Here is a 27763-nt window from a genome sequence, read left to right on the forward strand (position 1 = left end):
ACGTTCCCTGAGAACCCGGAAGTGCGAGGGAGAGGAGAGCCACGTGGGTGGAGCTGGATCCCGGCTCGCATGGGGGAGTCTATCCCGCTGGCCGCCCCGGTCCCGGTGGAACAGGCGGTGCTGGAGACGTTCTTCTCTCACCTGGGTATCTTCTCTTACGACAAGGCCAAGGACAATGTGGACAAGGAACGAGAGGCCAACAAGAGCGCGGGGGGCAGCTGGCTGTCGCTGCTGGCGGCCTTGGCCCACCTGGCCGCGGCCGAGAAGGTCTATCACAGCCTCACCTACCTGGGGCAAAAACTAGGTACCTCCGCCCCGCCCCCCGTGCCCTTTGAGGAGGAAGGAAAGGGGGTATATTCCCCGATCGGCCGTGGCTTGGGTTCCCTGTCTCACTCCTAGCCTCAGGCTCAACTTGGCACTCCCAGATCTCCTCCCACCGTTCCCTTCCTCCCCTCGGCTTCCACAAGCCCCGCCCACCGGCCTCTGCTGCTGATAGATTGGCCGCGGGGTTGGATGCTCTTTTCAGGGCTGTGTCTCAAATCGAAGGGTGTATCCATTTGGCTCAGTGCATGGATTGGTGCCATAAATGAAAAGTTAAGCAGACTGTGTGTCTTCGCTCTTCTGACCAGTGACAACTGTGGCCAGAAGAGCAAAACTTGGCAATACAACCTAGTTAGAATTAATGAACACTTTTGTCTGGCCTCTTGAAGTTAAGGCCCCTGCGAGTTACAGATAGAGTCCTACCCTTTCTAGGCCGTCAATAATAAATATTTAGTGGATGAGGAAATAAATGAATACTGGAGAGGAAAGGCAAGAAATATGCCTAACACTAGCAAGAGGGGACTTAAGGGGAAAATGGTAAACACTCCTATCATTCCATCATAAATCTTGGCCCTGAAAATAAGATGCAAGAGCTGATTCAACCGATTTTCACTAGTAGAAACAATTAGTATGAGTAGATCAGAAGGAAATAAAATATGTGAAAGCCAAGGGTATGCATATAAAGTATTACTACTTACAATTACCAACAACAATCAATATGAATCCCAGAGCTTTCAAAGTTAGTATTTTGGCCCATTTTTAGACCCTTTAATTATCAGAAGCACAGAGTCTGGTATGAATGAAGAACACATATATGCAATAAAGAATAGAAAGGTAAAGTTGAGTGCAGATTCCATTTTGATATTTAGGGCCCCATTTCTTTGTATGGCCTGAAGGTGGCCATGTACATATTGCTTTCAGTAAATACCCAAAGGGCAGGGCTTTCTGAAATCTTAACTTCTGCCTTAGCTGTTTAAATAATTTGTTTAGTACGTTGACTTACCGGCAAAGTGCTTAGATAGAATAGAATAGAATAGAATAGAATACCGTGTGTATTTTTTCCACCCCTTTTTACAGTGGCAGTTCTCACAAATTTGCAGTTGCTGTTGAAATGTTATTATTCCCCTTTCTACAGATTAGCAAATTGTTTATGCGCACTTGTGTAGGTAGGTGACAGGTCTCAAACCAAAATACCTGCCTTTGAACTGTCAGATTGTGTTTTTATACGTATGATTTATTCTTAAAAATTGCTGTATTATAATTTAAAAATAGGTTGTATATACAGTTGACCCTTGAACAATAGGGGTTTGAATTGCATGGATCCACTAATACATGGATTTTTTTTATAAATACAGTACAGTAAATGTATTTTTCATCCTTCATGATTATCTTAACATTTTCTTTTCTCTAGCTTACCTTACTATAAGAATATAATATATATAATACATATAACATATAGCATATGTGTTAATCTATTGTTTATGTTATCAGTAAGGCCTCAAGTTGACAATAAGCTATTAGTAATTAAGTTTTGGGGGAATCAAAAGTTGTACTCGGATTTTTGACTGCGGGGGTAGGTCAGCTCCCTAACACCCCCTCCACCACTCCTGGCATTGTTCAGGGGCCAGCTGTATTTGGAAATGGGGAGAATTCTGGCTGTAAAATTGAAGGTGGGTAATTTTCTGGCAGTTTTAGTTGTTTTTAGATCCTGTCACCTCATGAAGAATGGTGATTGGTCCCAGTCCCATGATTCTTAAGTTTGTTTAAGCTCATCTATGAGAATTTGATGAAGCCCATAGACATATATGGAATATATATGGGAAATACAATTTTACATTTAATCCGTGAGGGTTCCGTTGGATTTCCTAAAGCCTATTGATGGACCCCAATTTAAAAATCTGCTATGCCAGTTTAAGGTGTGTGTGTCTGGTTTCAGGTAAACAGAACTGCCCTGTGTGTAAGAGCACGTGTGAGATCATCACTGTCTCTGCCTTGGGTTCTGTGAAATGGCCCTCATTATGTATATGTGCTGCCGAAGCCAGCACTAGCCCTCATTATGTAAAGTCATTAGTCCTGCATAGACCCCCAGTTTGCATGGATGAGCCTTAAGCCTGCACCTTGAAATTGACCCAGGAGCAATTTATACTATGAAACATGCCCAGGCATGGTTCTGCTCCCAGGTGATCTGTGACTTCTAAGTGAATGTTCCTGAGAATGGCATGTTTAACTTTAATGCCTCATTAACTTATTCACATGTATAATAAATGTAGCTTCCAGATTTTAAATTTTAACTTTGCATCTTGGAGTTTTTTGATACTGGAAGTATCAAAATATCAGTGATATTAACATGCTTATGACTTTGTGACTTTTTTCTTGAAAACTTGTGAAAAAATTTTTGTGTTGCCACTTAAGACATTTCCACTTTCTTCAAATACTTTGCTAATTAGAATGTATTTTTTTTAAGCAAAACAAAAAGTTTTATGTGTATTTTTAAACATTTAAAACATGGTCCAAGAAAGTGAGTCTTTCCGACTCACTCTTGTGACTGGTTGTTGATCAGAGACCTTGGCAGTGAATCCTGATTATAGATGCCTGTATGGGCAAACACTTTAGGCAAAGGACAGACCTGACAGGGAGACTTCTGCTCCTGTATTGGCTCAGTTCTGAAAAACTCTGGGTGGGCCCCTTATCTTAGAACTTTCTCTTTCCTTTGAGGGAAGAATATACCTGTTTGGGGAAAGATCAGTGATAAAAAATATGCCATCTCAATGCTTTTGGAGGTTTTTAGGTCATACTTTCTCCCTTTTTGTTTAATTATTAGAGAGTTTTCTCAGTCTCTGGTTGCTAGAATTTAGCATGGTAGAAAATGACTTGAGAACCGGTGTTTATAAATTATCATTAACAATAAGTTGTGGGATAAAATACTCAATTAGACATTTTACATACTCCTTTAGTATACTTATTACTTGAAATTTCATTATGTAAGATGGACTCCTGAAATCTTGAGAAATAATGAGGATTCAATACATATAGAAGCTTCTGGAAATAATTCAAAATAATCATACTTTATAAATCCAAAAAATTGTAAAGAGGGAGATGTCTGGTGTCTCTGCTTCCTTGTTTCCCAGTAAGAAGGAAAGCCAGTCTCCATTGGATATTCCTAACCAGGGTAGTCAACAAGTAGGACTGTGCTCCTCAGAGCTTTGAGAAAAGAGACCTGTTCAGAAGAAATTTCATCAGTGGTCCCTCTCCCATCCTTGTATCAAGTGTCACTTGGGTTTCGCTACTAGTGATTGATGTTTACTGATAAGTTTTTCAGGGTATTCTTTGTGTTTCCACTCCCTCAGATAAGAGTTATCTGATGAGCAAAGGTATTCCTTTTTCACCCAGAGTTAAAATTGTCACCAAGGCCACCCTATTAACAGCAGAGGTGAGTACACAGTTGAGGGCACCTAGCTAGCTATCTATGAAGTAGGTAGCTATTCTTTTTTATAGTACATGAAGCTCCTAATTTACCATAGAGTTTTAGAAGTCCAATTAGTAGTATTTAGAATTTTCTTACATCAGTTATAAATGGAAGGACAAGGGATTAGTGATGGAATACTCACTTTGCTCCAGGCACATTACATACCAAATGGCATTTTATTTTGTCTTCTTGGCTCTATTACTAGTTTCATGTTAAAAACAACTAAGGCTCAGAGTGGCTAAGTCATTGGCACATTACACAGCTTCTAAGTTCAGAAGCTGGAATTTGGAACTAAATTGGTCAGACTTCCAGAGCTTTTAGGTTTTTTGGTAGTGGTGTTTTTTGTTTTTTTTTTTAAGATTTTATTTTTTAAGTAATCTGTACACCCAATGTGTGGCTCAAACTCACAACCCTGAGATCTAAGAGTTGCACACTCTGCTGACTGAGCCACGGGCGCCCCATAGATTTTGCATGGTACTCTCATCTTGTTACCTACCTAACCTAAGAGAATTTTTTCCTAAACTTGTGCACAGAGGTCTATTTATTCCATACGGTTGCCCCACAAAATCTGTAAGGTTAGACTGAAGATAGACAGGGAGGGAGGGCAAACCCTTTAGGGTACAGTCCTGGGTGGGATGTGACTGCTGGGGTCAACCCAGCTGTATCACGTGGCTTTTGCGGCTCTTAGTAGGAGAAATGATTTGAATGCAGGTTACTTTGTTTAGGCAGTATATTGGAGGAAACATTTTTAAAATAATAAGAGTTTGTGGAATAAGTAGTAAGTAGGGTGACCAACCTTCTAGGTTTGCTTGGTGCCAGGGGTTGGGGGGTGTTCCCAGGACATGGGACTAAGTCTGGTTTTCCAAGACACCAGGTTTTCAGTGCTAAAACCTAGAAAGCCCTGGGTAGACTGGGACAAGGTGGTCACAGTGGTAGGAAAGTTTGAAATTCAAACTGGGCCGTGAATTAGAGCATTGTGAAATGATTGATTTGTTAAGGGGATATTTTACAAATACCTTGATGTGTTTAGATTAGTAATAAATTTATTCATGAAAGCATCCTGTGTATATCAAGAGAAAATTTAAATTGTCATCCATCTCTTGGGTTTTATTTATATATTTCTAATATATAAATATTAGATATTAGATAATATTAGATAAATATATATAACATATATTTCTATATAAATATTTTTTTTAAAGATTTTATTTATTTATTTGACAGAGAGAACTCACAAGTAGATGGAGAGGCAGGCAGAGAGAGAGAGAGAGGGAAGCAGGCTCCCTGCCGAGCAGAGAGCCCGATGCGGGACTCGATCCCAGGACCCTGAGATCATGACCTGAGCCAAAGGCAGCGGCTTAACCCACTGAGCCACCCAGGCGCCCCATAAATATTTTTATTTATATATTTCTAATTTATGTATCTCTAAGAATTACTGTTTTAAACTTGCCCTGTTTCTTTTCATTCTTCTAATGTCTTGCCTGTGACCCTTTCTTTAGTGGGGTACAGAATTGCTTAAGAAAACATGTACGAACCTGGCTCTATAATAGAAATCAAGTTGATCATGTATTAATACAGAGCAAGGAAATAATGTCTCGGCCACTTGATCCTTTTTAACTGTTGAAAGGGATGTATTTGGTCTTTTTTTTTTTTTTTCCTGATTTCCTTTGGAACCCCTGAGTTACAACAACAGTTACTATAATTGCTTCCTGCTCTTAATCATTCACAAAGTGGTGCTTGCTTTGTTATAACCTAAAGTGTCAACCTTGTCAAGAGTATTAAAGATTTCTGGGTGCCTGGCTGGCTCATTCAGAGGAGCGTGCAATTCTTGATCTCAGGGTTGTGAGTTCAAGCCCCATGTTGGGTTTAGAGCTAACTTAAAAACAGAAAGAAAAAAACAAAAGTACTACAGATTTCCTTTTTTCTGCTGGGATCCCAGTAGTCTGTGTTCTTGTGTAAGGGAAATAAATGTCTGTATATTTTCCATTTTCTGGTATGGCTTAGAAGATAAGATTCAAAGGAAAAAGCAACTCTAATGCAGAAATAACATTTTCTGATTTATCAGGAATAACAACAGTGTTTTCTAATTAGGTATTCTCTTTTGTTTTAAGTACATGTCTAGGGAAGAAAGCAATTTAGCTCCAGGTAGATGGTACCTGCTAGGTCAATTATCTCTGAAATAAATATGAATCCTCATTGAAATGGGATAAGGGAGAGTTGATATCTCGTTAAAGAAATCATACATAGGTCTGTTGTTACACTAATGAGTTGCACCGGATATTCATTTCTTATTCCTCAGTGAAATTATGAATCACAAAATATTTAAATTCCAATCACAGGAGTCAGAAAATATGGTAGATGATATTAACTCCCTGAGCTCAACAGACTCCACTCCTTTCCTTTTGGATGCTGGGAGGTGTTTGGTCCTTCTGGGTTCTCTTCCTCACTTGTTAAGTGCTAATGTCATTTGCCTCCCAGGGGGTCAGTCCTTCTTCAGCCGGAAGGATTCCATCCGAACCATCTACACATCCCTGCACAACGAGCTCAAGAAGGTGGTGACTGGCCGGAGCGCCCTGGGTGGGACCGCCCCCCACGTGGAGGAACTACTTTCCCACCTGTCAGAGCAGCTCTGCTTCTTTGTTCAGGCCCGGATGGAGATTGCAGACTTCTATGAGAAGATGTACACCCTCAGCCCGCAGAAGTTCATCAACGCTGAGGAGCTTGTTGGCCTCTTGGACGCCATCCTCAAGAAGTACAGCTCCAGGTGAGTGTAGGTGAGGAGGGAGGAAGGGACACACACAGCAGCCTCACACACACACACACACACACGAGCTCCCTCCCTGCACTCTTATGAAGAAAATCTATGATGAAATGACTGCAAAGGGAAGAAATAGTCATTTTACAATATTTTTAAAAGATTTTATTTAGTTATTTGACAGAGATCACAAGTAGGCAGAGAGGCAGGCAGAGAGAGAGAGGAAGGGAAGCAGGCTCCCTGCTAAGCAGAGAGCCCGATTCGGGGCTTTATCCCAGGACCCCAAGATCATGACCTGAGCTGAAGGCAGAGGCTCTAACCCACTGAGCCACCCAGGCGCCCCTTCATTTTACATTTTATACATATTAATTAAGCAACAGGTGAACATTAGTTACCTTCTTTGGGCTTCATTAATACCATGCTGGGTGGATACTTCTTTAAGCAATGGCCAAAGACCAAGAATGAAGTCATCCTTAAAAGATGTATTATAACTGATTTTGCTGCTTATGAAAGAGTTCACACAAGGGGAGAATTGTATATAAAATAATGTGGGGTTTTTTTGTTTTTTACTAATCCATTATTCAAATAAATGTCCCTTTCAAAGTAATCATCTTGGTGAGTTACCCACTTAGTCCTCAGATGTAACCATTATTTACCATGGGTTGGAAACTTCTTCATAATCGCTCTCAGTGCCTGTGGCATAGTTCTGGTTTTGTTTTAAACTTTCTCAGTGGAGACAGGTATCTGTGTTTTTGAGGAGGGCATACTTAAATTTTTTTTAATAATCAAAAGGCTATTTGTAGCCAATTTAATTTTTTTTTAAAGATGTCGATTAGCTGGAAAATTTGTATTTGAAGGAAATTGCTACTTTTACTTAAAAAAAAATGAGCCCGGCTCTTATGTATTCCTCAGTGCCTGAACCAAAAAACAGTATGCAAGGAATTTGAGAAGTACTGCAGGTTATTATTCAGCTGTAGAAAGGAATGAAGTATGGATACAGGCTACAACATGCATGGACCAGTTACAAAAGATATCATATTCTGTCATTCCAGTTACAGGAAATGTCCAGAATTAAGCAAAGTCATAAACACAGAAAATAGATTATAAATTACAGACTCGGAAAATTTTTGTCAGGAATTAAGGGGGAAGATAAGAGTGGGGAAGTGACTATTCATGGGTATAGGGTTCCTTTTTGGGGGGGGTCATGAGACTATTCTCAAATTAGATAGTGGTGATGGTTGCACAACTCTGACTATACTAAAACCATTGAATTCTATACAGTAAAAAGTATACTTATGTATCGAGTTAAGTAGTAAAGCTATTATGAAAAAAGAAATAAACAAAGCTGTGCAAGGAACACACAAACATCCTTCCCCTGGACTCATATTATTAAATGTTGCCATGTTTGCTCTCTTTCTCTCTGTATATAATTTTATTCCACCCTCTCTGAATTGTTTGGAAGTTAGATGCAAACATCATGACACTCTATGCCCAAATACTTTGAATTGTATCTTCTAAGAATTAAACAAAACTGTAGCATAGTTTTCCTACTCAGGAAATTTAGCACTAATTTTTTTTTTCTACTATCAGCAGTAAATAGTATTTAGATTTTCCCAATTGTCTCCAAAATGTCCTCTGTATTATTTTTTTATTGTCATATATTTTCTGTTTTTATGATATATTTTGGATTTTTGTTTTATCTGTTTTTACTGGGTAATACATTAATATGGCTCAAAATTTATAATGTATGAAATAATACATAGTGAAAAGTGCCCCTTTTCTTCATCTACCTAATTCCTTTCCTAAGAGGCAGTGAATGTTGTTGGTTTTTGGTTTTTTTTTTTTTAAGATTTTATTTATTTAGCAGAGAGAGAGAGTACAAGCAGGGGGAATAGCAGGCTGAGCACACAGAGGGGGAAGCAGGCTCCCTGCTGGAATGAGGAGCCCAATGTGGGACTCAATCCTAGGACGCTAGGATCATGACCTGAGCTGAATGTGGATGCTTAACCGACTGAGCCACCCAGGCATCCCAGTGAATGTTGTTTTAGCAAGTTCTTCCTGTCATTCTTGAGAGATAGTCTGTGCATATGAATATACATGTTTTCTTTTTTTAAAACAAATTTTCCATGTTAACCAGTTTTCTGTGTTTAGAACTATTTTATTTCTCCCTCAAACTTGATTGGTACATTTTTTTTAATAAAATAATGTTTTGAAATGCAAAAACAAAAATACTATTGGAGATATGATTCTTACAGGGAATCTCATGTGGTGATTCCCAAATACTAACTTTATGGTTTGGGAAACGTAAAAGAAAGAACTAAACTTGCCCCTTGTCCCCTCCCTGCCCTTTTCCCTGAGGTAACTAAGAGTTAGTGATTCTCAATTGGGTGCCCAGAAACCTGTATGTTTTAAAAGTTCCGGGGCGCCTTGGTGCCTCAGTTGTTGGGCTTCTGCCTTCGGCTCAGGTCATGATCCTGGGGCCCTGGGATTAAGCCCCCATCGGGCTCCCTGCTCAGCGGGGAGCGTGCTGCTCCCTCTCCCACTCTCCCGGCTTGTGTTCACTCTCTCACTGGGTATCTCTCTGTTAAATAAATAAATAAAATCTTTAAAAAATAAATAAAATAAAATAAAATAAAAGTTCCCTGTGATATTGAAAATAGTCTCCATGAAAAAAAAAATTGTTTTGATAAATAAGAGAAAGATACCAACACTGGGATATACTAGGTATTGGACCTTAGCTGTGTGTATGCATGTGCATGTGTATGTCTTATAGGAATGATTATTACTATTTAACTATTTTCATTTTTAGTTGATTAGGTTTGTGATCTATCCCATTTGCACCTTCTTTGAAACATCCCACTTTCCAGACCTTTGGGAATTTCTTCCATTTTCTGCAAAAGCCCAGTTTTCATTCTTGGAGCTTTTAGGGCAGTACTTGGCTATACCAGGTACTGAGTGGACACTGATAGAATTGATGGAGCCGGGGGCAGGATCACCCAAGGTCAAGGTGTTTTCATCTGTCTGTATTCTCCACCCATGCTGCCTTTATCTATTTTTTTTTTTTAAGATTTTATTTATTTATTTGACAGAGAGAAATCACAAGTAGATGGAGAGGCAGGCAGAGAGAGAGAGAGAGAGGGAAGCAGGCTCCCTGCTGAGCAGAGAGCCCGATGCGGGCCTCGATCCCAGGACCCTGAGATCATGACCTGAACCGAAGGCAGTGGCTTAACCCACTGAGCCACCCAGGCGCCCGCCTTTATCTATTTAAAGGGAATTACTGATTATAAATACACCCAACCCTAAAAATTATCTTATTAGAAACCTGAGGTAATTTGAACAACATAAATTCCTTAGTTAAAAAATTCTGAGAAGTTGAAATTCTGTATAATATGTTGATTTTGGGGGGAGGAGGTGGAATTATTTTAGGTATAAATTAACATACTTTGCTTTTGCCAGGATAATATCCTTTATTTCTATAGGCCTTTTTATTTCTTCTTCATAATATCCTTTTTTCTGTAGACCTTTCTTCTCCTCCTCCTCCTTCTCCGTTTCTGTAGACCTTTTTATTTGGCATCTGTGCTATGCCAAACATGTTTCTTTCATGGTTCCAGTGTTCTAGAGAAGTAATTCATATTTTGTATTCTCTTCTATTGAAAGAGTAAATCCTTTCCCCAAATGACCCAGTTTATCTTTCAGGAAATGTTTATTCACCCCAGTATATCTGATCCATGTCAGAACGCTTCTCTATCTCGTGAGTTGTTTGTCTTTCAAATGATGAAATGCTTTTGCAGTAAAGAATTTACAAGCATAATGTATATCATGGAGTAGCCCTGATTTGAGATGCAGATTCTGTGTGCGTTACTGCAAAGGCCAATCTGCTTTCAGAGATGAAATGGGAAACACGTTTTGTTTTTTTCCTTTGGAAGGCAGTTGTATTCAGAGTAGAACAATATTAAAGGTTTCCTCCTTTGGCAAACTTATTACATTATTAAGCAAATGTAAATTATTGCTTATGAACCACAGTCATTGAGATGCTTCATTTCAAATTGAATAATTAACATTAATCATTTTTACAGTTTCCACTGTGTGCCCTTAGAAGGAAAAATATGAATTTAGCTCATACAGGATCAGGGTGTCTACTATTCCTTGAATACTTTTGAGGAGAGGTAGAACTTGGTGTGTTGTTTTTGTTTTTGTTTTGTTTTATTTCCAGAGAAAACATCAATGGAACATTTTTTGATTCTGTAGAATTCATTTTGAATTTACTTAACTCTTTTGTAGAGTGAGCATAAAATAAGATTCTGGTTAATTTTTCTATTTCATAGTTAAAGCGGGAAGATGGGTTATAAATGCAAAATATTTACTCTCCTAAGTTGAGAGTAATTCTTAATAATTCTTTTAAAGAAGTAATTCTTTTAAAGAAGCAAGAGCTTATTCATTCCAGACAGCTTTTAAAAATCCCTCTGATGGGGGCGCCAGGGTGGCGCAGTAGGTTAAGCACCAGACTCTTGGTTTCAGCTCTAGTAGTGATCTCCACTGGGCTGTAAGATTGCCCCTGCCCCTGCATCAGGCTCTGCGCTCAGCAGGAGACTGCTAAGGACTCTTCCTCTCCCTCTGCTCTTCTGTGCCCTGTGCTAGCATGTGCACTCTCTCTCAAATAAATAAATAAATCTTTTAAAAATAAAGAATCCCTCTCAGGTGGCAATAATATACCATTAAATGACTTATATCCTGTAACCATGACTTTACAGATAGATTTTAAAGAACTTTTTTTTTTTAAGATTTTATTTATTTATTTGAATGACAGAGATCAAAAGTAGGCAGAGAGAGGGGAAGGGAAGCAGGCCCCCTGCTGGGCTCGATCCCAGGTGGGATCATGACCTGAGCCAAAGGCAGAGGCTTTAACCCACTCAGCCACCCAGGCACCCATGAAGAACTTGTTTTTAAAGATTTTACTTTTTTTATTTTAAAAGATTTTACTTATTTGAGAGAGAGCATGCGTGAAATGGAGGGAGAGAGAGAGAGAAAGGAAGAAAGGGAGGCAGAGGGAGAGGGAGACTCCCCACCAAGCAAGAAGCCAAATGTGGGACTTGATCCCAGGACCCTGCAGCCATTTAACCCACTGAGCCACGCAGGCATCCTTAAAGATTTTACTTTTAAGTACTGTCTACACCCAGTGTGAGGCTCAGACTTACAATCCTGAGACCAAGAGTTATACTCTCCACCAACTGAGCAAGCCAGGCATCCCAGAGAACACTTTTAAAAATTGAGTTACATAAAGTTTCTGTTTGCATTTTAGGGAGCACAGTTTTTTGATCTGAATGCTTCAGATGACAGGATTCTCACCAAGGGCAGAACTGTGATTTATTTAGGCCTTGTGCCCTTTTTCGTTCAAGAAAAGATTTGTGATGATAAGTGAAATAAACTGTTAGTTGTGTGTGTATAGTTCAACAAGGTGACTTTCCGCCCACTGAAAATTTCCTAAGGAAAACCAACCAGAGTGCCATTTCTGCAGGACACAGTCTACGCTAGGCATTCGGCATGTCTGAATCTTAACAGCCTTGCCCCAGGCCATCTTTTCAAATTTATCTAAGGCCCATCAAATGCTTTAAATTGTACCCAAAGTCTTAGTAAAATGAAAGAAGCTTCAAAGAGAAATTTTTGAGGATTTTAAGCAGGAGCCAAAAAAACAATCCATAACCTAATGTGTTCCCCCATAAGTATTTGCCATTTCCTACTTTGGTTCATTATTTCTTCTGCCTAGAATGTCCTTGAACTCGGAGGGGAGGAAAAATACCTTTTCTTCTGCCCTTCTAAACTCAATGGGGAGGGGGGAGGCTTTAACAAAAGACAAACTACCAAGAGAAAAACATTCCAGTGTATTTAAGTTTTACATGTTAAGGAAGCATTCACAAAATAGAGTTTTTATGGTAGGTTTTATTGAAAAACAAAATTCAGCTGAGTCCATTTGAAGATGTCAGAGTTGTGGGAAAATGTGCCAGGATGAAAAAAGGTCTGAGCTAAGTGTCTAAGCTGGGGGAAGCAGCAAGGCCTGTTCTTTCAGATTCCTCTCTGTGTCCCTTGTGTTTGGAGATAAGGATGCTTCCTTCCTTAGAATAGGGGGAAAGGCACATTTCTCTTGAGGGTTTTATGACCTGATTCAGGGAAGGGTCAGGAAATCTTTCCTACACTTATTTCTCAAATTCATTCAACTTAAAACAAACAGTCAGTATACAAGATGCCATATTTGGGGGTAGTATGTTCTGAAGCCCATCACATTGTCATATCATATCATATCATATCATATCAGTTGCTGTTGCCACAATCATTCTTTTTTTTTTTTTTAAAGAATTTATTTGATAGACAGAGATCACAAATGGGCAGAGAGGCAGGCAGAGACAGAGAGTGGGGGAAGCAGGCTCCCCACTGAGCAGAGAGCCTGATGTGGGGCTCGATCCCAGGATCCTGGCATCATGACCTGAACCAAAGGCAGAGGCTTTAACCCACTGAGCCACCCAGGCGCCCCTGCCACAATCATTCCGTATAACAGACCACCGAGCGTACAGGCTTGCAAGTCTACTGGAAGTTGGCCTGACAGGCCTGGCTTAGCTGAGTAGCTCTGCTTAACACTCTTGGTCTCACTGGGCTTGGCTTAGTACTGTGAGCTCTGGGCTTGGTCTGTTTCTTCCGAGCCCAAGATTAGTGGGGAGCCAGCCACCCAGTGGCTCTGGCCCAAGTGCAAAAGAACAAGCCCAACCAAGCTCATTTTCAGCATCAGATCTGTTAACACCCTCTTGACAAGAGCGAGTCACATGACCCAGTCTGTAGTCCAGGCATGGGAAAGTACTCTTCATCTCAGGGGAAGACCTGCAGAGTCACATGGCAGAGGGTCTGGAATCAGGGGTGATTAAGAATGCAGCCAGAATGGACATTGGGGAAGGTATGTACTATGGTGAGTGCTATGAAGTATGTAAACCTGGCGATTCACAGACTATACCCCTGGGTCTAATAATACATTATATGTTAATAAAAAATTTAAAAATTAAAAAAAAGGAAAAAAAAGAATGCAGTTAGAAATTTACTCCTCTTTACATGGCCAAGTCCTAGCTGCTTTTGAAGTTGTATGGCTCAATTCAAATTCTGTCTTCCTTATAGCCAGCATAATCTTTCAACCAAAAGAAATTGCTCCTTTTTCTAAAATCTTATTTTATTTTGCACCTCCCATAAGAGATGTGTTAACTTCCAACTCGTATCCACCATAAGTACCTCCTCCTACCTTGGGAAGTCTGTAAGGCAAACCTTTGGCTAATGCATCTTTATATCTTCAGTGTATTTGTATCTAAAAACTAGTAAAAATTTTAAGTGAGAAGAGACTATAGTGGTTTTTTTTTATTATAGTAAAAAATACATAACATAAAATATACCGTTTTGGGGGCACCTGGGTGGCTCAGTGGGTTAAAGCCTCTGCCTTCGGCTCAGGTCATGATCCCAGGGGTCCTGGGATAGAGCCCCGCATCGGGCTCTCTGCTCAGCAGGGAGCCTGCTTCTTCCTCTCTCTCTGCCTGCCTCTCTGCCTACTTGTGATCTCTGTCAAATAAATAAAATATTTTTTAAAAAATACCATTTTAAGTGTATAGTTCTGTGGCATTTAGTACATTCACGTTGTGCTACATATTTGGCTTTTTTTTTTTTAAGATTTTGTTTATTTATTTGACAGAGATCACAAGTAGGCAGAGAGGCAGGCAGAGAGAGAGGAGGAAGCAGGCTCCCCGCTGAGCAGAGAGCTCGATGCGGGGCACAATCCCAGAACCCTGGGATCATGACCTGAGCCGAAGGCAAAGGCTTTAACCCACTGAGCCACCCAGGTGCCCCTACATATTTGTTTTCAGTTGTTTTAATCTGACTTCTCACATGTATGGCACCTGGATAATTCTTTTGGAAGGAACTCCTTGATGTAGATTTGTGAAAGAGAGTTTTCTCTCTCTCTCTCCAGACCCATTTCTTTCTTTTGGCTTTTTTTCTTTTAGAGCAGATGTTCTCTGCAAATAGTTGTCAATTTATTCTGAATTCAGACTCTTACAAGCTTGCTGCCATAGTTGAGGTGTGTATTTTTGGATTACAACAATTTAACAGATCCCCCTATAGTGTGAGTTGTAAATGGGTATGAGGCACAGAGCATTAATGGAAATGGGGGAAATGATACATCATAATGCTAATCTCAGAGTCTTGGCAGAATAAAATTAACATGAATTTTTAGCTCTTCTTAAGGATGAAAAATAGCTTCGGCATTCACATTCATCCTAATAAATGTTGAACATTTAAACACTTTTAGTGTATGTTTATGGAAGAGCTTGTTCAGAATTCTTTCTGGAAATTTATACAAAGAATTAATGTTCTTTCAAGAAAGTTGTATATAAATGATGATTTCCAGTGAAGCAGAAAAATAACTTAGAGTATTGTTATTTTAGAATTTTCTTCAATCTCGTACCGTTTTCCTGTTATTGAAAGTCTTACTGTGTTCAAGTTCCTTGGCAGATTTTCTTGATACCCATTATTATAGAATCTTGTGATGCTTTATGGTCGTTAAGTGTCAAAGGTCCTAAAGGCCAAGGAGGTAGAAGCATTTTTTACAATTCAAAGATTTTGAAACGTGCTATAGTGAAGTTGTGTGTGTACATATGTATTACATATGTATTAGACTTTCTCTTCTCTTTTTTTAAAGATTTTATTTATTTATTTGTCAGAGACAGAGAGAGAGAGAGAGCATGAGTGAGCATGAGCAGGGGGAGTGGCAGAGGGAAAGGGAGAAGCAGGCTCCCTGCTGAGTAAGGAGTCCAGTGTGGGCCTGGATCCAGGACCCTGGGATCACAACTTGAGTTGAAGGCAGATGCTTAACCAACTGAGCCACCCTGGTGTCCCTGTATTAGACTTTCTTAATGTTTATTTCAAAGCAGGTAATGTTTGAAGGGTCCAAAGTAGTTAATCTCATCACATGAGCTAGAGAGTTTAAAATCCAGTTTATCTTTCTGATTTTTTTAAATAGTTATTTATTTATTTTGGAGAAGCAGAGAGTGTAAGACAGAGAGTAGGGGGAGGTTTAGAGGGAGAGAAGCTTTAAGCAGACTCTCTTCTGAGCACAAGAGTCTGATGTGGGGCTTGATCTCACGACCCTGAGATCATGACCTGAGCTGAAATCAAGAGTTCAACACTTAAGTGACTAAGCCATAAGGGCACCCCCATCTTTCCGATTATTTGAATGTATTATTAGACTGAGACCCTCCACCCATGTTTTAGCTTTTCCTCTTAAGGGATATTGAAGGTAAAATGATGGTAATAGAAAAAAAATAATGTGTGGGCATGTAATTATATCCTTATCACATGGTAATGAGTTTCTGTCTTATAATATCTAATTTAGTATGGGCTCTCTAATTAATGTTTAATAATCTCTCTAATGTTTAAATAGATTTTTTAACTCCAGCTATATTTGTGATGATTTTTTTTTTAACTTCTTCATTGATAAAACAGCATTTTCCTTTTCAGCTGGGGCCAAAACAGTCACTTGAGAAGATTCTGTCTTGTTGACAGTGAAGCAATTAACTTACATGGGTTTGGGCCTGTAAATAATCTCCCATGGTGCCTGGGGCATAAGATATGCTCAGTAAATGCTAGATCTTGCCCACATATTGAAAACAGGGTCCCTTGCAGATGCTTGGGGTCTTTGGGAAGAGTATAGGGGCTTGGTGTTGGCTCCTTGATAAGGAGGGTGCACCAGGCCAGGCAGACACTCAAACTGCCCCAGCCCCGCCCCCGCATTTCTCAGAAGCCGCAGCCTAAGCAAGCAAGCTCTTAAGTGGTCCATACAAGGACTCTCCTTACCCACTGTTACAGAATTTCATTTAGATCACAAACAACAGAGGCAGAAAGTAGGATTCAAATCATAACATAGTTGGTTGCCATGTTTACTGACTCTCTCTGAATCTCTAGTATGTGCCATATGTTCTAAAGATAAAGGAGCGAAGGGAGTAAGCAGCTTTTCCTTCTCCTCAGGGAGGAGCTCAGACCAAAGGAGACCATATGTCCCATAAATTCTGTGATGAAGCTACTCAAGTGGAAAACAGGTATTAAGAAACTAAAGGATTCGGGGTGCCTGGGTGGCTCAGTGGCTTAAGCCTCTGCCTTCAACTCAGGTCATGATCTCAGGGTCCTGGGATCAAGCCCCACATTAGGCTCTCTGCTCAGCAGGGAGCCTGCTTCCCCACCCACCCCCTCACCCCCCGCTTGCCTCTCTGCCTACTTGTGATCTCTGTCTGTCAAACAAATAAATAAAATCTTGGGGGAAAAAAAAAATTAGAGGATATGGTCACCTGACTCAGTCTGGAGAACAGAGAAGACATCTCTAAGGAAATGACTTTGAAGAGGAGACCTGAAACACTCACTTGCCTCAGGTTCTCTGCACTTGGACTTTTCCTTTTCTTCCTGGAAGGGAGATACTCCCACATCCTCTCCCCTCCTGCTACCTGTTAGCAGTGAATTTGAAAAAAATGTTTTACAGATAGCAGGTAGCACTCCGTGAGTCATAAAGTTAATTCAGTGAGTAGTAATCCAATTTTAAACATAAATGTTGAAATGTTAGATATTTTTTATTTAGCTCCCATTTTTTTTAAGGTTTTATTTATTTATTTGACAGAGACAGAGCACAAGCTGGGGGAGCAGCAGGCAGAGAGAGAAGCAGGCTGCCTGCTGAGCTAGGAGCTCCATGTGGGGCTTAATCCCTGGACCCTGGGATCATGACCTGAGTTGAAGGCAGATGCTTAACTGCCTGAGTCACACAGGCCCCCCATCCCTTTTTTTTTTTTTCTTAAGTGCAACTAAATATGAAGAAAATTCGAAAAACTAGGATTGAATAAGGGCTTACCTTGTGGAATTACCACAATACCTTGTGGAGTTACTATGAACGTTAAGTAAGTTTACATGTGTTCCATACACGTTTAAGAGATTTTAGTGACTCTTTTTTCTCCTCTGCCTCTTTAGGATCACATCTTGGAAAAAGGATGCCTTGTTTTGATGATTATGTTAGTTTTACAATTTCCAGAATAAATAAAATAGGTTCAGAAAAAAGTACAGCTAATTTCTTTGTATTTGAAAGGAAGGTAGTCCCTACTCTCATTTTTTGTTTCAACACCAGGCGATTTCCATAGGAGGATGTGATGCTGACATAATTCTGAGATGGTGAAGTTATGTCAGAAATTTTTATTTATCTTTAAATCTGTTGTTTATTTTTTAAGATAAATAAGTAATTTATTAATGAGTGATCCACACAGGGCATGGGGCCTACTGTGGGGCTTCAACTCATGACCCTGAGATCAAGACCGAGCTGAGATCAAGAGTCGGATGCTTAACTGACTGGCACCCCAGACAGCTTTTCAAATGAATCAACATGGAGCCCTTCAGTCATTCCTTTCCCTACTTCCAAACATAGTATTATTTGTGTATTGTTTGAAAATTCCATGTGGAATAACATTTCTACTTATTTCTATTAATTTCCCTTCCCCTCTAGATTTCACCACCCCATCCTCAGTCCTTTGGAAAGCAGTTTCCAGCTGGAAGTGGACGTCCTGAGTCATCTCCTGAAGGCCCAGGCTCAGGTCTCAGAGTGGAAGTTCCTCCCGTCCCTGGTGAACTTGCACAGCGCTCACACCAAGCTGCAGACTTGGGGCCAGATCTTTGAAAAGCAGCGGGAGACCAAGAAACATCTGTTTGGAGGGCAATCTCAGAAGGCAGTTCAACCCCCACACCTTTTCCTCTGGCTGATGAAACTCAAAAACATGCTTCTTGCCAAGTTTAGCTTTTACTTTCACGAGGCACTGAGCCGGCAAACGACTGCTTCAGAAATGAAAACGTTAACTGCAAAAGCCAACCCAGACTTTTTTGGAAAGATTTCCAGCTTCATCAGGAAGTACGACGCTGCCAATGTGTCCTTAATCTTTGACAACCGAGGTTCTGAGAGCTTTCAGGGTCACGGCTATCACCACCCCCATTCCTACAGAGAGGCCCCTAAGGGTGTGGACCAGTATCCAGCTGTGGTGTCTCTGCCCAGCGACAGGCCCGTCATGCACTGGCCCAATGTCATCATGATCATGACAGACCGCATGTCCGAACTGAACAGCTTGGAGAAGGTGGTCCACTTCTATGATGACAAAGTTCAGAGCACCTACTTCCTAACCCGCCCGGAACCTCACTTTACCATTGTCGTCATCTTTGAATCAAAGAAATCTGAAAGAGACTCCCACTTTATTTCCTTCCTCAATGAGCTCTCACTGGCCCTCAAGAACCCCAAAGTTTTTGCGAGTCTGAAGCCTGGTTCCAAAGGCTAGCAGGTGGTTTGTGTGAAAGGTTTGCAAGACTGGAAGGTGTGTTCCTAATTGCTCTAATGATCTGCTGTGGTCTGTGATTAGAGTTTCCATCCATTCTTGCTTCTTTCAGAGCTAAATTAAAGACAAATCCTCCCTAATTGTGTTGCACACTTTCTAAGCAATTAAGGCCAATTGAATTAAGTATCCAAAGAGTAATCTAGGAAGTGATCATGGCTACTGTGTCTCTCCATGGTACAGCAGAGGACCTGCAGCATTTTCTCCTATTTTCCTGTTTCACGTAGACTGAATATTTATTAGCCTTTGGCTTTTCTTTCCACCTGTTTTACATTGTTCTAAACTTTGTTTTAATGCAATTCCAAACGCCTTCTCCTCTCCCCTCCTTGCAGGACCAGTAAATGGGATAAGATATTAAATGGCCTTTTCAGAATGATATGTTTTCTGTATCATAAATTAGCAAGTTAACATGAAATTAGTTTTATGTTTCTCATCCACTAATTAATATTTTGGATACCAAAATCAGTGTCTTGGTGAGAAATTTCTGTCAGTTATGGAAATTGAAGGTGAATCAGAATGGTCGCATAGCATCAGTTCTAACAGTTCAGAAGGCTCCCATGACTACTTTAATAGTCACGGGTTCTTTGGGGGTGATCTACACACATAACTGCATTTGCATTTACCCTTATAAATCAGAGCGACTTTTTCACTCTGAAAGTTCGCATAAGCCATAACATGGGGTTTCTTCACTCCTCCCCATGTCATCTACTTGGCTTTCTGTTTTTCACCTTTCTCCTGAGACGTATGTTCAAGTTTGGCTCCACTCCCTGCTTATTCTTAGGCTGAAAAACCATGTAGTCTTCATTTTTCAGCCACTTTTAGACATTCTTGCAACTTAGTCTGCTTTTCTAATATAAGAATGTTGGTATCAATACCTTGTACTTGCTAAACATCAATTGTGCATTCAAAAGACCTCTTCATAGTTGAGTAATCCAATCAGTACTTAATTTAAACATCTCTGAACTTGGGTTTCAAGACTGTCTCCTCCAGATTATCCTCAGAAGCAGTGATACATCTTAACACGTGCTGCCTTAACACTTTCCTTTGGTGGGTGTTCATGGGGACGTAGATGGACCCGTGAAGGCTTAACGGGCTATGGGGAATTTCACTTCTAGGTTATTGATTTAGAATAAAAATAAGCCACAAAGAGTCACTGAGTTTTTACTATTTGTTGGTTCCTTCAGTGCTTGTATGCAGTGTAATGATTGGCTTGTCCAGTTTATCATGATCGCACAGAGCCAAGGTTTCCCCAGGCTGTTCCAGCGGGGGAGCTGGCGCTGGGCAGAGCTGCTCCCAGCCTGAACCGGGAGGCCTGCCCACCTCCGGCGGGACTATGTGCTGGAAGGACCTACTGGCCTATTTTCTATTTCTTTTCTTTTTCTTTTTTTTTTTTTAAATCAAAGTCATATATATAAAAAGCCAGTTTGCTTTAAATAGAAAGTAGTGATTCTGCATTTTATTCACTCAGGTTCCATAAAAATCTGAACAACATCGAACTTACATAAAAAATTGAAAACTGGAACTAAAAAGTCAAATCGTTTTTCTTCCCTTTTGCGCTTTGCCAAGAAGCTGAAAAGTACTCCTTGGTGTTCATGTATTATTTTTTGTCCTAGATAATACCATTAGCCTTAAGGATGTGGTCTCCCATGTACCTAAAAGAAATACGCTTCAGTGGAGCATGGAGGAAGAGTGTAAATAAAACTTGTATATAATATTTAAATAACCAATCCTTGTCTAGAACATATTTGAAATGTATATTTATTTTTAAACATATTTTGGTTCAAGCCAAGAAACAAAGTGATTCTGCGCTGAGATTTGTTCTCTAAATCAGTAAAGAAATGACCCATAAAGTCTGTATTTTGCTAAATGGAAGAGTAAATCCGCATATTATCTGCAGACTGTTTACTTTGAAATTGTTTCTAAACCACAACTTGATGCGTTTTTACATGTAACTGGAAGTGTGGGCCATGCTTACTGAGATTGCCAACATGTCCATCAAGGAGGGTTCCTTTCAGGATGCCCTTTGGATGCAGGGTGAGCGTTCACAACTCTGTCCCCTTGGGTCCAACCTGGCATCTGACATCAGTTAAGGGTGTGTGTGAACATGCAGTCATCTCCCCTTATCTGCCATTTTGCTTACCTCGGTTTCAGTTATCTGCGGTCACCACAGTCTGAAGCTCAAAGCTGGGGTTCCGCCTCCAGATGAATTATCGGGAGGTCGGTCATAGCAGCTCACCACATCATGATGCCTGCATCGTTCACGTCCCTTTATCTCGCTGCGTCAGCATGCTGTCATTCCAGGTCGTCCGGAGAAGGAAGAGTACCCTACAGTAAGAGATTTTCAGAGAGACGGACCACACTCCCATAACTGGAATTACAGTATAGTGTTATAACTGTTGTATTTTATTATTGCTGTTCACTTCTCACCGTGCCTCATACACATTACACTTTATCATAAGTATGTGAGTATAGGAAAGATCATAGTATATTTAGAGCTTGGTACTGTGCAGTTTCAGGCAACTGCCTTGAGCGTACTCCTCGCGGGTCAGGGGGGACTCCTGTAACTGAGGAGCCGATACCCTTTACATTATTTCTCTGTGCACTGGAACATCTCGTAGAAAATTTACTTACAGGAAAGAAAATAGTTGGTAACTCACTGCACTCCTGCAGAGCCACTCATGGGATCGTTAGAAAACGTCCGCCCTTTGATCTAGCAGCAAACTTGCCTTGTGTTTTGGCTTATCAGCCTCTGAGCTTGACTTTCTATCTGTAAAATGGGAATAAGGAAACGCAGCTGCTGCTTTCAAAGGCTGTATAAGAATGGAATGACATCATGCATGTAAAAAAGGCTTTGCAAGCTTACTTGGGTTTGAAAACCGTATAAATAAAAGATGGCCCATTCTTTCCTTAAACTTAACACCTCTCCTGTTCTCGTCTTTCTCTTCAGATCTGGGGCATACGTGTGCTTGCCTCGTCACTGTGTTTGAACAGTACTTAACTAATTTAGAAGAGGAGGCAGATAGATGCCTAAGCCACTCACCCTCCCTTCCCTCTCTCCTTATTTTAGAATCCTTGCGGTTCTTTGTTCCTAAATTTTTATGGCTGGTTGATAGCATCACTTTAGTTCTGTAGTCTTTACCGATTTTTTTCTTTTTCTTTATGGGGGGGGGTTCAGTTGCTCTTTTAATTCCCAAGTGAGGTGTGTTAAAATCTCTGTGATGGTAGATGTCATCCTTTATTTCTGTCAGGTTCTTGCATCTTGTATTTTAAAGCCCTTTTCTTAGGCCCAGAGACATGTTATTATGATGAAGTTTCCTGCTTTATCTCCATTACTGCTCCTTGCTTTGAAATGCATTTTGCCTGTTTTTTTTTGTTGTTGTTTTGTTTTTATTTTTTTACGACCCAGCTTACTTATACTTACTGTTCACATGGTATGTCTTTTCCTATCCTCTCACTATTTGTATCGTTATTTTTAAAGCGTTTATGGTTAAGAACTAGAGAGAGAAGACTGATTAAAAAGAGCAATGGCCACCTCTGTGTGCTGCGTTCTGACCAGCTCTGCCTTCTGATTGAAGTGTTTAATTCATTTCATTTCAGACCTGTGAAGTTTTTACAATCAGGACTTCGCTGATGGTATCCCTTCAGCCAGCACTGAACATGCTTTTTTATTTTTTTTTTCCTTTTTTTAAAAAAGATTTTATTTATTTATTTGACAGAGATCACAAGTAGGCAGAGAGAGAGACACAGAAAGAGAGGGGGAAGCAGGCTCGCTGCTGAGCAGAGAGCCCGATGCGGGGCTCCATCCCAGGACCGGGGCTGAAGGCAGAGGCTTAACCTACTGAGCCCCCAGGCGCCTCTCTTTTTTTTCCTTTTATGTTGGAAATTAGATTAAGAAGTTTGATCAGATTTCTCTCCTTTTTTTTTTTTTTTTTTTTTTTTTTTTTGGTGTGACTGTCATGTATTTTGTTGGGAGACAGCTAATATCTGGCATTATACCGGCCTGGCATCCCCTAACTCATAATTTTAAAAACTGGCAAGTGGGGTGGCTGGCTGGCTCAGTTGGTAGAGCATGTAACTCTTGATCTCAAGGTTTTGAGTTTGAGCCCCACACTGGGTGTGTAGAGCTTACTTAAAAAAAAAAAAATCTTAAAAAAATAATAAAATAATGAATTACATCTTCCTGAGATACTGGGGAGTTTTTAAGGAAATGTTTAAGAATGGGGTGCCTGCATGGCTCAGTGGGTTAAAGCCTCTACCTTCAGCTCGTGTTATGATCCCAGGGTCCTGGGATCAATGCCCCGCATCAGGCTCTCTGCTAGGAGGGGAGCCTGCTTCCCTCTCTCTCTGCCTGTCTCTCTGCCTACTTGTGATCTCTATCTGTCAAATAAATAAATAAAATCTTAAAAAAAAATGTTTAAGAATATATGAGGATTTCTGCCTTCTGCCTCAAGTTTAACCCCAAATTTGAAACAAGGCAGCCATTTTTTCCCCCTTATCACAAGACACTTCTGTGTAAATGTTATGATCTTCTTTTATTTCTTCCTCCTGGTTCATTTTCTTCTCTCTTAATTACTATTGATTATTTTCCTCTGCTTTTCTCCTTCCTCCCTTCCTCCTTCCCTTTGTGTCTACCTTCCTCACCAATTCCACTTAGTCACTTTTCCCCATGCCTCAGGGCTCCAGGACATAGCCCACGGGTCTCTGACCCAGTTTTGGAAAGCCATACTTGAAAGTATATGCATCTCGATTGTTTTTAAAACTAGTGTTTTTCAGGCAGTGACAAAGGAACACATAGGGAAAGAGTACAGACACGAATGGGTGACAACAGTTAAGCCCAGTCACTTCATGAGACAACGCATCAGCCAACTACAGCCAAGGAGTGCTGTGTGTATCCAGCAGCTTATGTGGCATTTTTTCATTTTTGGTGTGACAACATATGGTGGTGCAGGATACCCCTTGACCGCACAGCCATCCCCAGGCCTCAGTCACCCCAGGTTAGGCCAGTGTTAGAGCAGTCCTAAAGCAGCAGCCGACAGAGGATTTGCATGGCTGTTTTCTAGTAGCCAACATTGACTCATGTAACAACTATCAAGCACCAGCTATGCGAAGGATGGTGATACAGCTGTCGACCATGACCCACACAGGGCCCGCTTGGCTTGGCTGGTAGTGAGGTGAGCTGACTCCAGGCACTCTGCAGGCTTACAGGGCAAGGCCCTGAATAGTCTTCAAACCTGTTTTTCTTGCATGCCTTCCAAACTGGTTTTGAAAAACCATGATACCTTGATGGATTTTTTTTTTTAATCTGAAATCATCGTCATTCTCTATGTAAAGGGTCTCAAAAGATTCATTTTATCATGTATCATAGATATTGACATTTAAAATGAAAATGTTAGGGACATCTGGATGGCTCAGTCGTTAAGCATCTGCCTTTGGCTCGGGTCATGATCCCAGGGTTCTGGGATTGAGCCCCGCGTTGTGCTCCCTGCTCTGCTGGAAGCCTCCTTCTCCCTCACCCACTCCCCCTGCTTGTGTTCCTTCTCTCACTGTGTCTCTCTCTGTCAAATAAATAAAATCTTTAAAAATAAATAAATAAAATGAAAATGTTAAGGGTTCTTTTAAATATATCCGGGTTAAGCCCACTGGGTGGCTCAGGTCGTGGTCTCAGGTTCCTGGAATCGAGCCCCCACACTGGGCTCTCTGCTCAGCAGGGAGCCTGCTTCCTCCTCTCTCTCTACCTGCCTCTCTGCCTCCTTGTGATCTCTCTGTGTCAAATAAATAAATAAATAAAATCTTGAAAAAAAAAATAAAAATCTCTTAACAAGCTTTGTAATATTTTATCACCCTTTTTGTTCCTTTAACTTTGTTCTACCTCTCCCATGGAATTTTATCCTAATATGAATTTTATTTTCTTAAAAGTATTATTGAATATTAAGTACTACTAAATACTAACTCAGCATATTCCATATATAAATATTCTGTTACCATGGGGCTCTAAGAGTTTAATGAGCAAATAACATATGTATTAGAACCTTTATTTGAACATTGATCTGAACTATCTCTTTCAATTAAATGAGTATGTGTTTATGATGACCTGGTTAAAGAAACTGATTGTCTAACTGTTCCTTTGCTTGGTGGGCAGAGAGTTTTACACCATACCATAATATCCTGTGTTAGAACTGTGCAAGGTCTGGGATTTTACAGGTTAGCCTGCCACAGTTTCACAGATGATGGCAGACCACGGACAACAATTACTCACAGCAGCAGCAATAGCCAGAATATGACCATTTTGTAGGTTCCCTGAGCTCCTCAGGGTCAGCGTGGATGGGCCTGGATGGGTCAGCGTGGATGCGTGCTCATGCAATAGGTTGCATTTCAGGAGAAGGATTCTGATCTTAGGAAACCCAAACCTTTTATAGTGGTCAGTAAGCATGCCTTCCATTTGCTCGAGTGAAACATTATTATCCTGGACAGTTAGAGCATTAGTTTCCTAGGCCTGCCATAACTAATTGAGTGGCATAAAACAGCAAAAACTGTCTCTGTTCTGAAGTCTAAAAGTGTGAAATCAAGGCACTGACAAGGCTATCTTCCCTCTGAAACCTACGCAGGGGGAGGGAGAATCTCTTGCCTTCCTAGTTTTGAGTGGTTTGCTGGCCATTTTGGTGTTCCTTGGCTTACAGCTACACAATTCCAGCCTCTGCTTTGTCATCGCAGGGTGGACCCTCTATCTCGGTCTTCACATGGCTGTCTGCTTATAAGGACACCAGTCATATTGGACTAGGGGCCCACCCTATTCCAGTATGACCTTATCTTAACTAATCACATTTGCAATGACAATATTTCCAATATTTCCTCACATCCTGAGGTACTGGGAGCTAGGACTTCCACATCTTTTGGTAGGGAGGAGACATAGTTCAACCTGTAACAGTAACCATGTGTGCACTTTGGTCTCAATAAAGGGAGACACTGTGTCCCAAGGATGCTCACAGGGACACAAACATCCCCGAAAGACATTCCAAATTAAGGACAGCCAGTGCCTCACTCCCGAGACCTACAGAAACACTAAAAACACATGGAAAACTGACTCTGAATGTCAACTTATGGGTGAGAAGTGAGTTTGTTTTTATGTTGGAGAAGAGCAGGTATTAAAGAAGACAGAAGTAGCTTAACTCCAGGCTCCTTCAGAGACTCATTTTGGCAAAGAGTTCAAATGGAAGGTTAAGACCTGAAAGGGATTTCCTAATGATAAGCCCTATTCTTGCATATCTTGAGAGTCACTGCTGCATCCTGGGTAGTTGAATCCCAGTCCAAAGTTCAGTATTAGAAGAGATCTGGAGGACTGCCAGCGTGGCTCCGTCAGTGAACTGACTCTTACTTCAGCTCTGACTGTGAGCTCAGTGTGTTGGGCTCCGTGGCTCAGTGGAGAGTCTGCCTGAGATTGTCTCCCTCACCCCACTAGCAAGGGGCGCTCGCTGTCTCTAAAATAAACAAATCTTTGAAAAAGAGAGAGAGAAATATTTAGAGATGTATCTGGGCTGCTAGATCCAGTATAACCTGAAGTTTTCTTCCTTTCTTTCTTTCCCTTTCTTTCTTTCTTTCTCTCTTTCAGTTTGAAGTATTCTTGGTGTTACAACATCACTTCCATTTTCTTTTATTTTTTTAATAAAATTTTTTAAAAGATTTTATTTGGAAGAGAGAGAATGAGAGAGAGAGCATGAGAGGGGGGAGGGTCAGAGGGAGAGGCAGACTCACCTCTGAGTAGGGAGCCCCATAGGGACTCAATCCTGGCACTCCAGGATCATGACCTGAGCCAAAGGCAATCGCTTAACCAACTGAGCCACACAGGTCCCTCCCCTTCCATGTTCTTGAATTGTCCAAGAAGTCTTTCCTAAAGGCTGCAGTTGGGCTGAACAGTGACATCAGAGAATTAAAAGAAGGATCTCTGCCTTGGCTTGCGTAGAAGCAGAGCAGGAGCGAGTCCAGGAATGGCAGGTGGGGGGATGGGGAGGTGGGGGGGGTTGCGGCAGAGAGATGGGCGACAGCCTGTGAAGAGGGAGCATGGACCAGCTTGGAGACAGACCGACGCTGAGGCAGCAGACAACTGGGCTCGGGTCCTCACAGTTCCAGAAACTGTGAGGAGAAGAATTTGTTGAGATCCTGGAAGTCCTGCAGTTAAGCAACTGCAGCAACTTTTCTTGAAATGGGTATTAATAAATTCGTGTGACCTCATTTTATACTGTCATTGGCAAGGTCTGGACATGCAAGCTAAACTTTTTAACCAAATTGCATATAGTTAAACTGACGTGGAGTCCTACAATTCTGCAGGAAATCACTAATGCAGACAGTGTTTTATCTGCATAATTTTAAAAAACTCTGCTTTCAATACCAAGGCCACTTTTTTTTTTTTTTAAGATTTTATTTATTTATTTGACAGACAGAGATCACAAGTAGGCAGAGAGAGAGAGAGGAGGAAACAGGCTCCCTGTGGAGCAGAAATCCTGATGTGGGACTCGCTCCCAGGACCCTGAGATCATGACCTGAGCCAAAGGCAGAGGTTTAACCCACTGAGCCACCGAGGTGCCCTCTTATGTATTTTTTTAGATGTTATTTTTAGTTTTAACACTACCAAGAATCTCTAGGAGCAATACCATTTCATTTTATCAAAAGCTGAGCCTCCACAGTCTTGTGTACTTTTTAGGAGGATGATGATATTGAGGAAAAGAAGAGAACTTTCTTGTCTGTCTTCTCAAGGAATTAACTCCAACAAAATGGGAACTACAGCAGCTAAAGAATACC

The 27763-nt window shown here is 40.7% G+C and overlaps 1 protein-coding gene across 2 annotated transcripts; it reads left to right on the forward strand.

Moving 5' to 3' along the window:
- Window positions 1-8: 8 nt before the first annotated feature.
- KICS2 (KICSTOR subunit 2) lies at window positions 9-21884 on the forward strand (the record flags this gene model as incomplete). 2 transcript variants are annotated; one of them, XM_082742541.1, is made up of 3 exons in its annotated part: window positions 9-304; window positions 6266-6551; window positions 18100-21884. In XM_082742541.1, the coding sequence occupies 3 exons, from the start codon at window positions 70-72 to the stop codon at window positions 18914-18916; spliced, it is 1338 nt and encodes a 445-aa protein (XP_082598667.1). In that variant the 3' UTR covers window positions 18917-21884. The 2 variants fall into 2 exon arrangements, with proteins under 2 accessions (XP_082598667.1, XP_082598668.1); XM_082742542.1 differs by having other exon boundaries at window positions 70-370.
- Between the last annotated feature and the right edge of the window lie 5879 nt (window positions 21885-27763).

This window comes from Mustela nivalis (genome assembly GCF_964662115.1).
Source record: "Mustela nivalis genome assembly, chromosome: 7".
Classification (NCBI taxonomy): Eukaryota; Metazoa; Chordata; class Mammalia; order Carnivora; family Mustelidae; genus Mustela; species Mustela nivalis.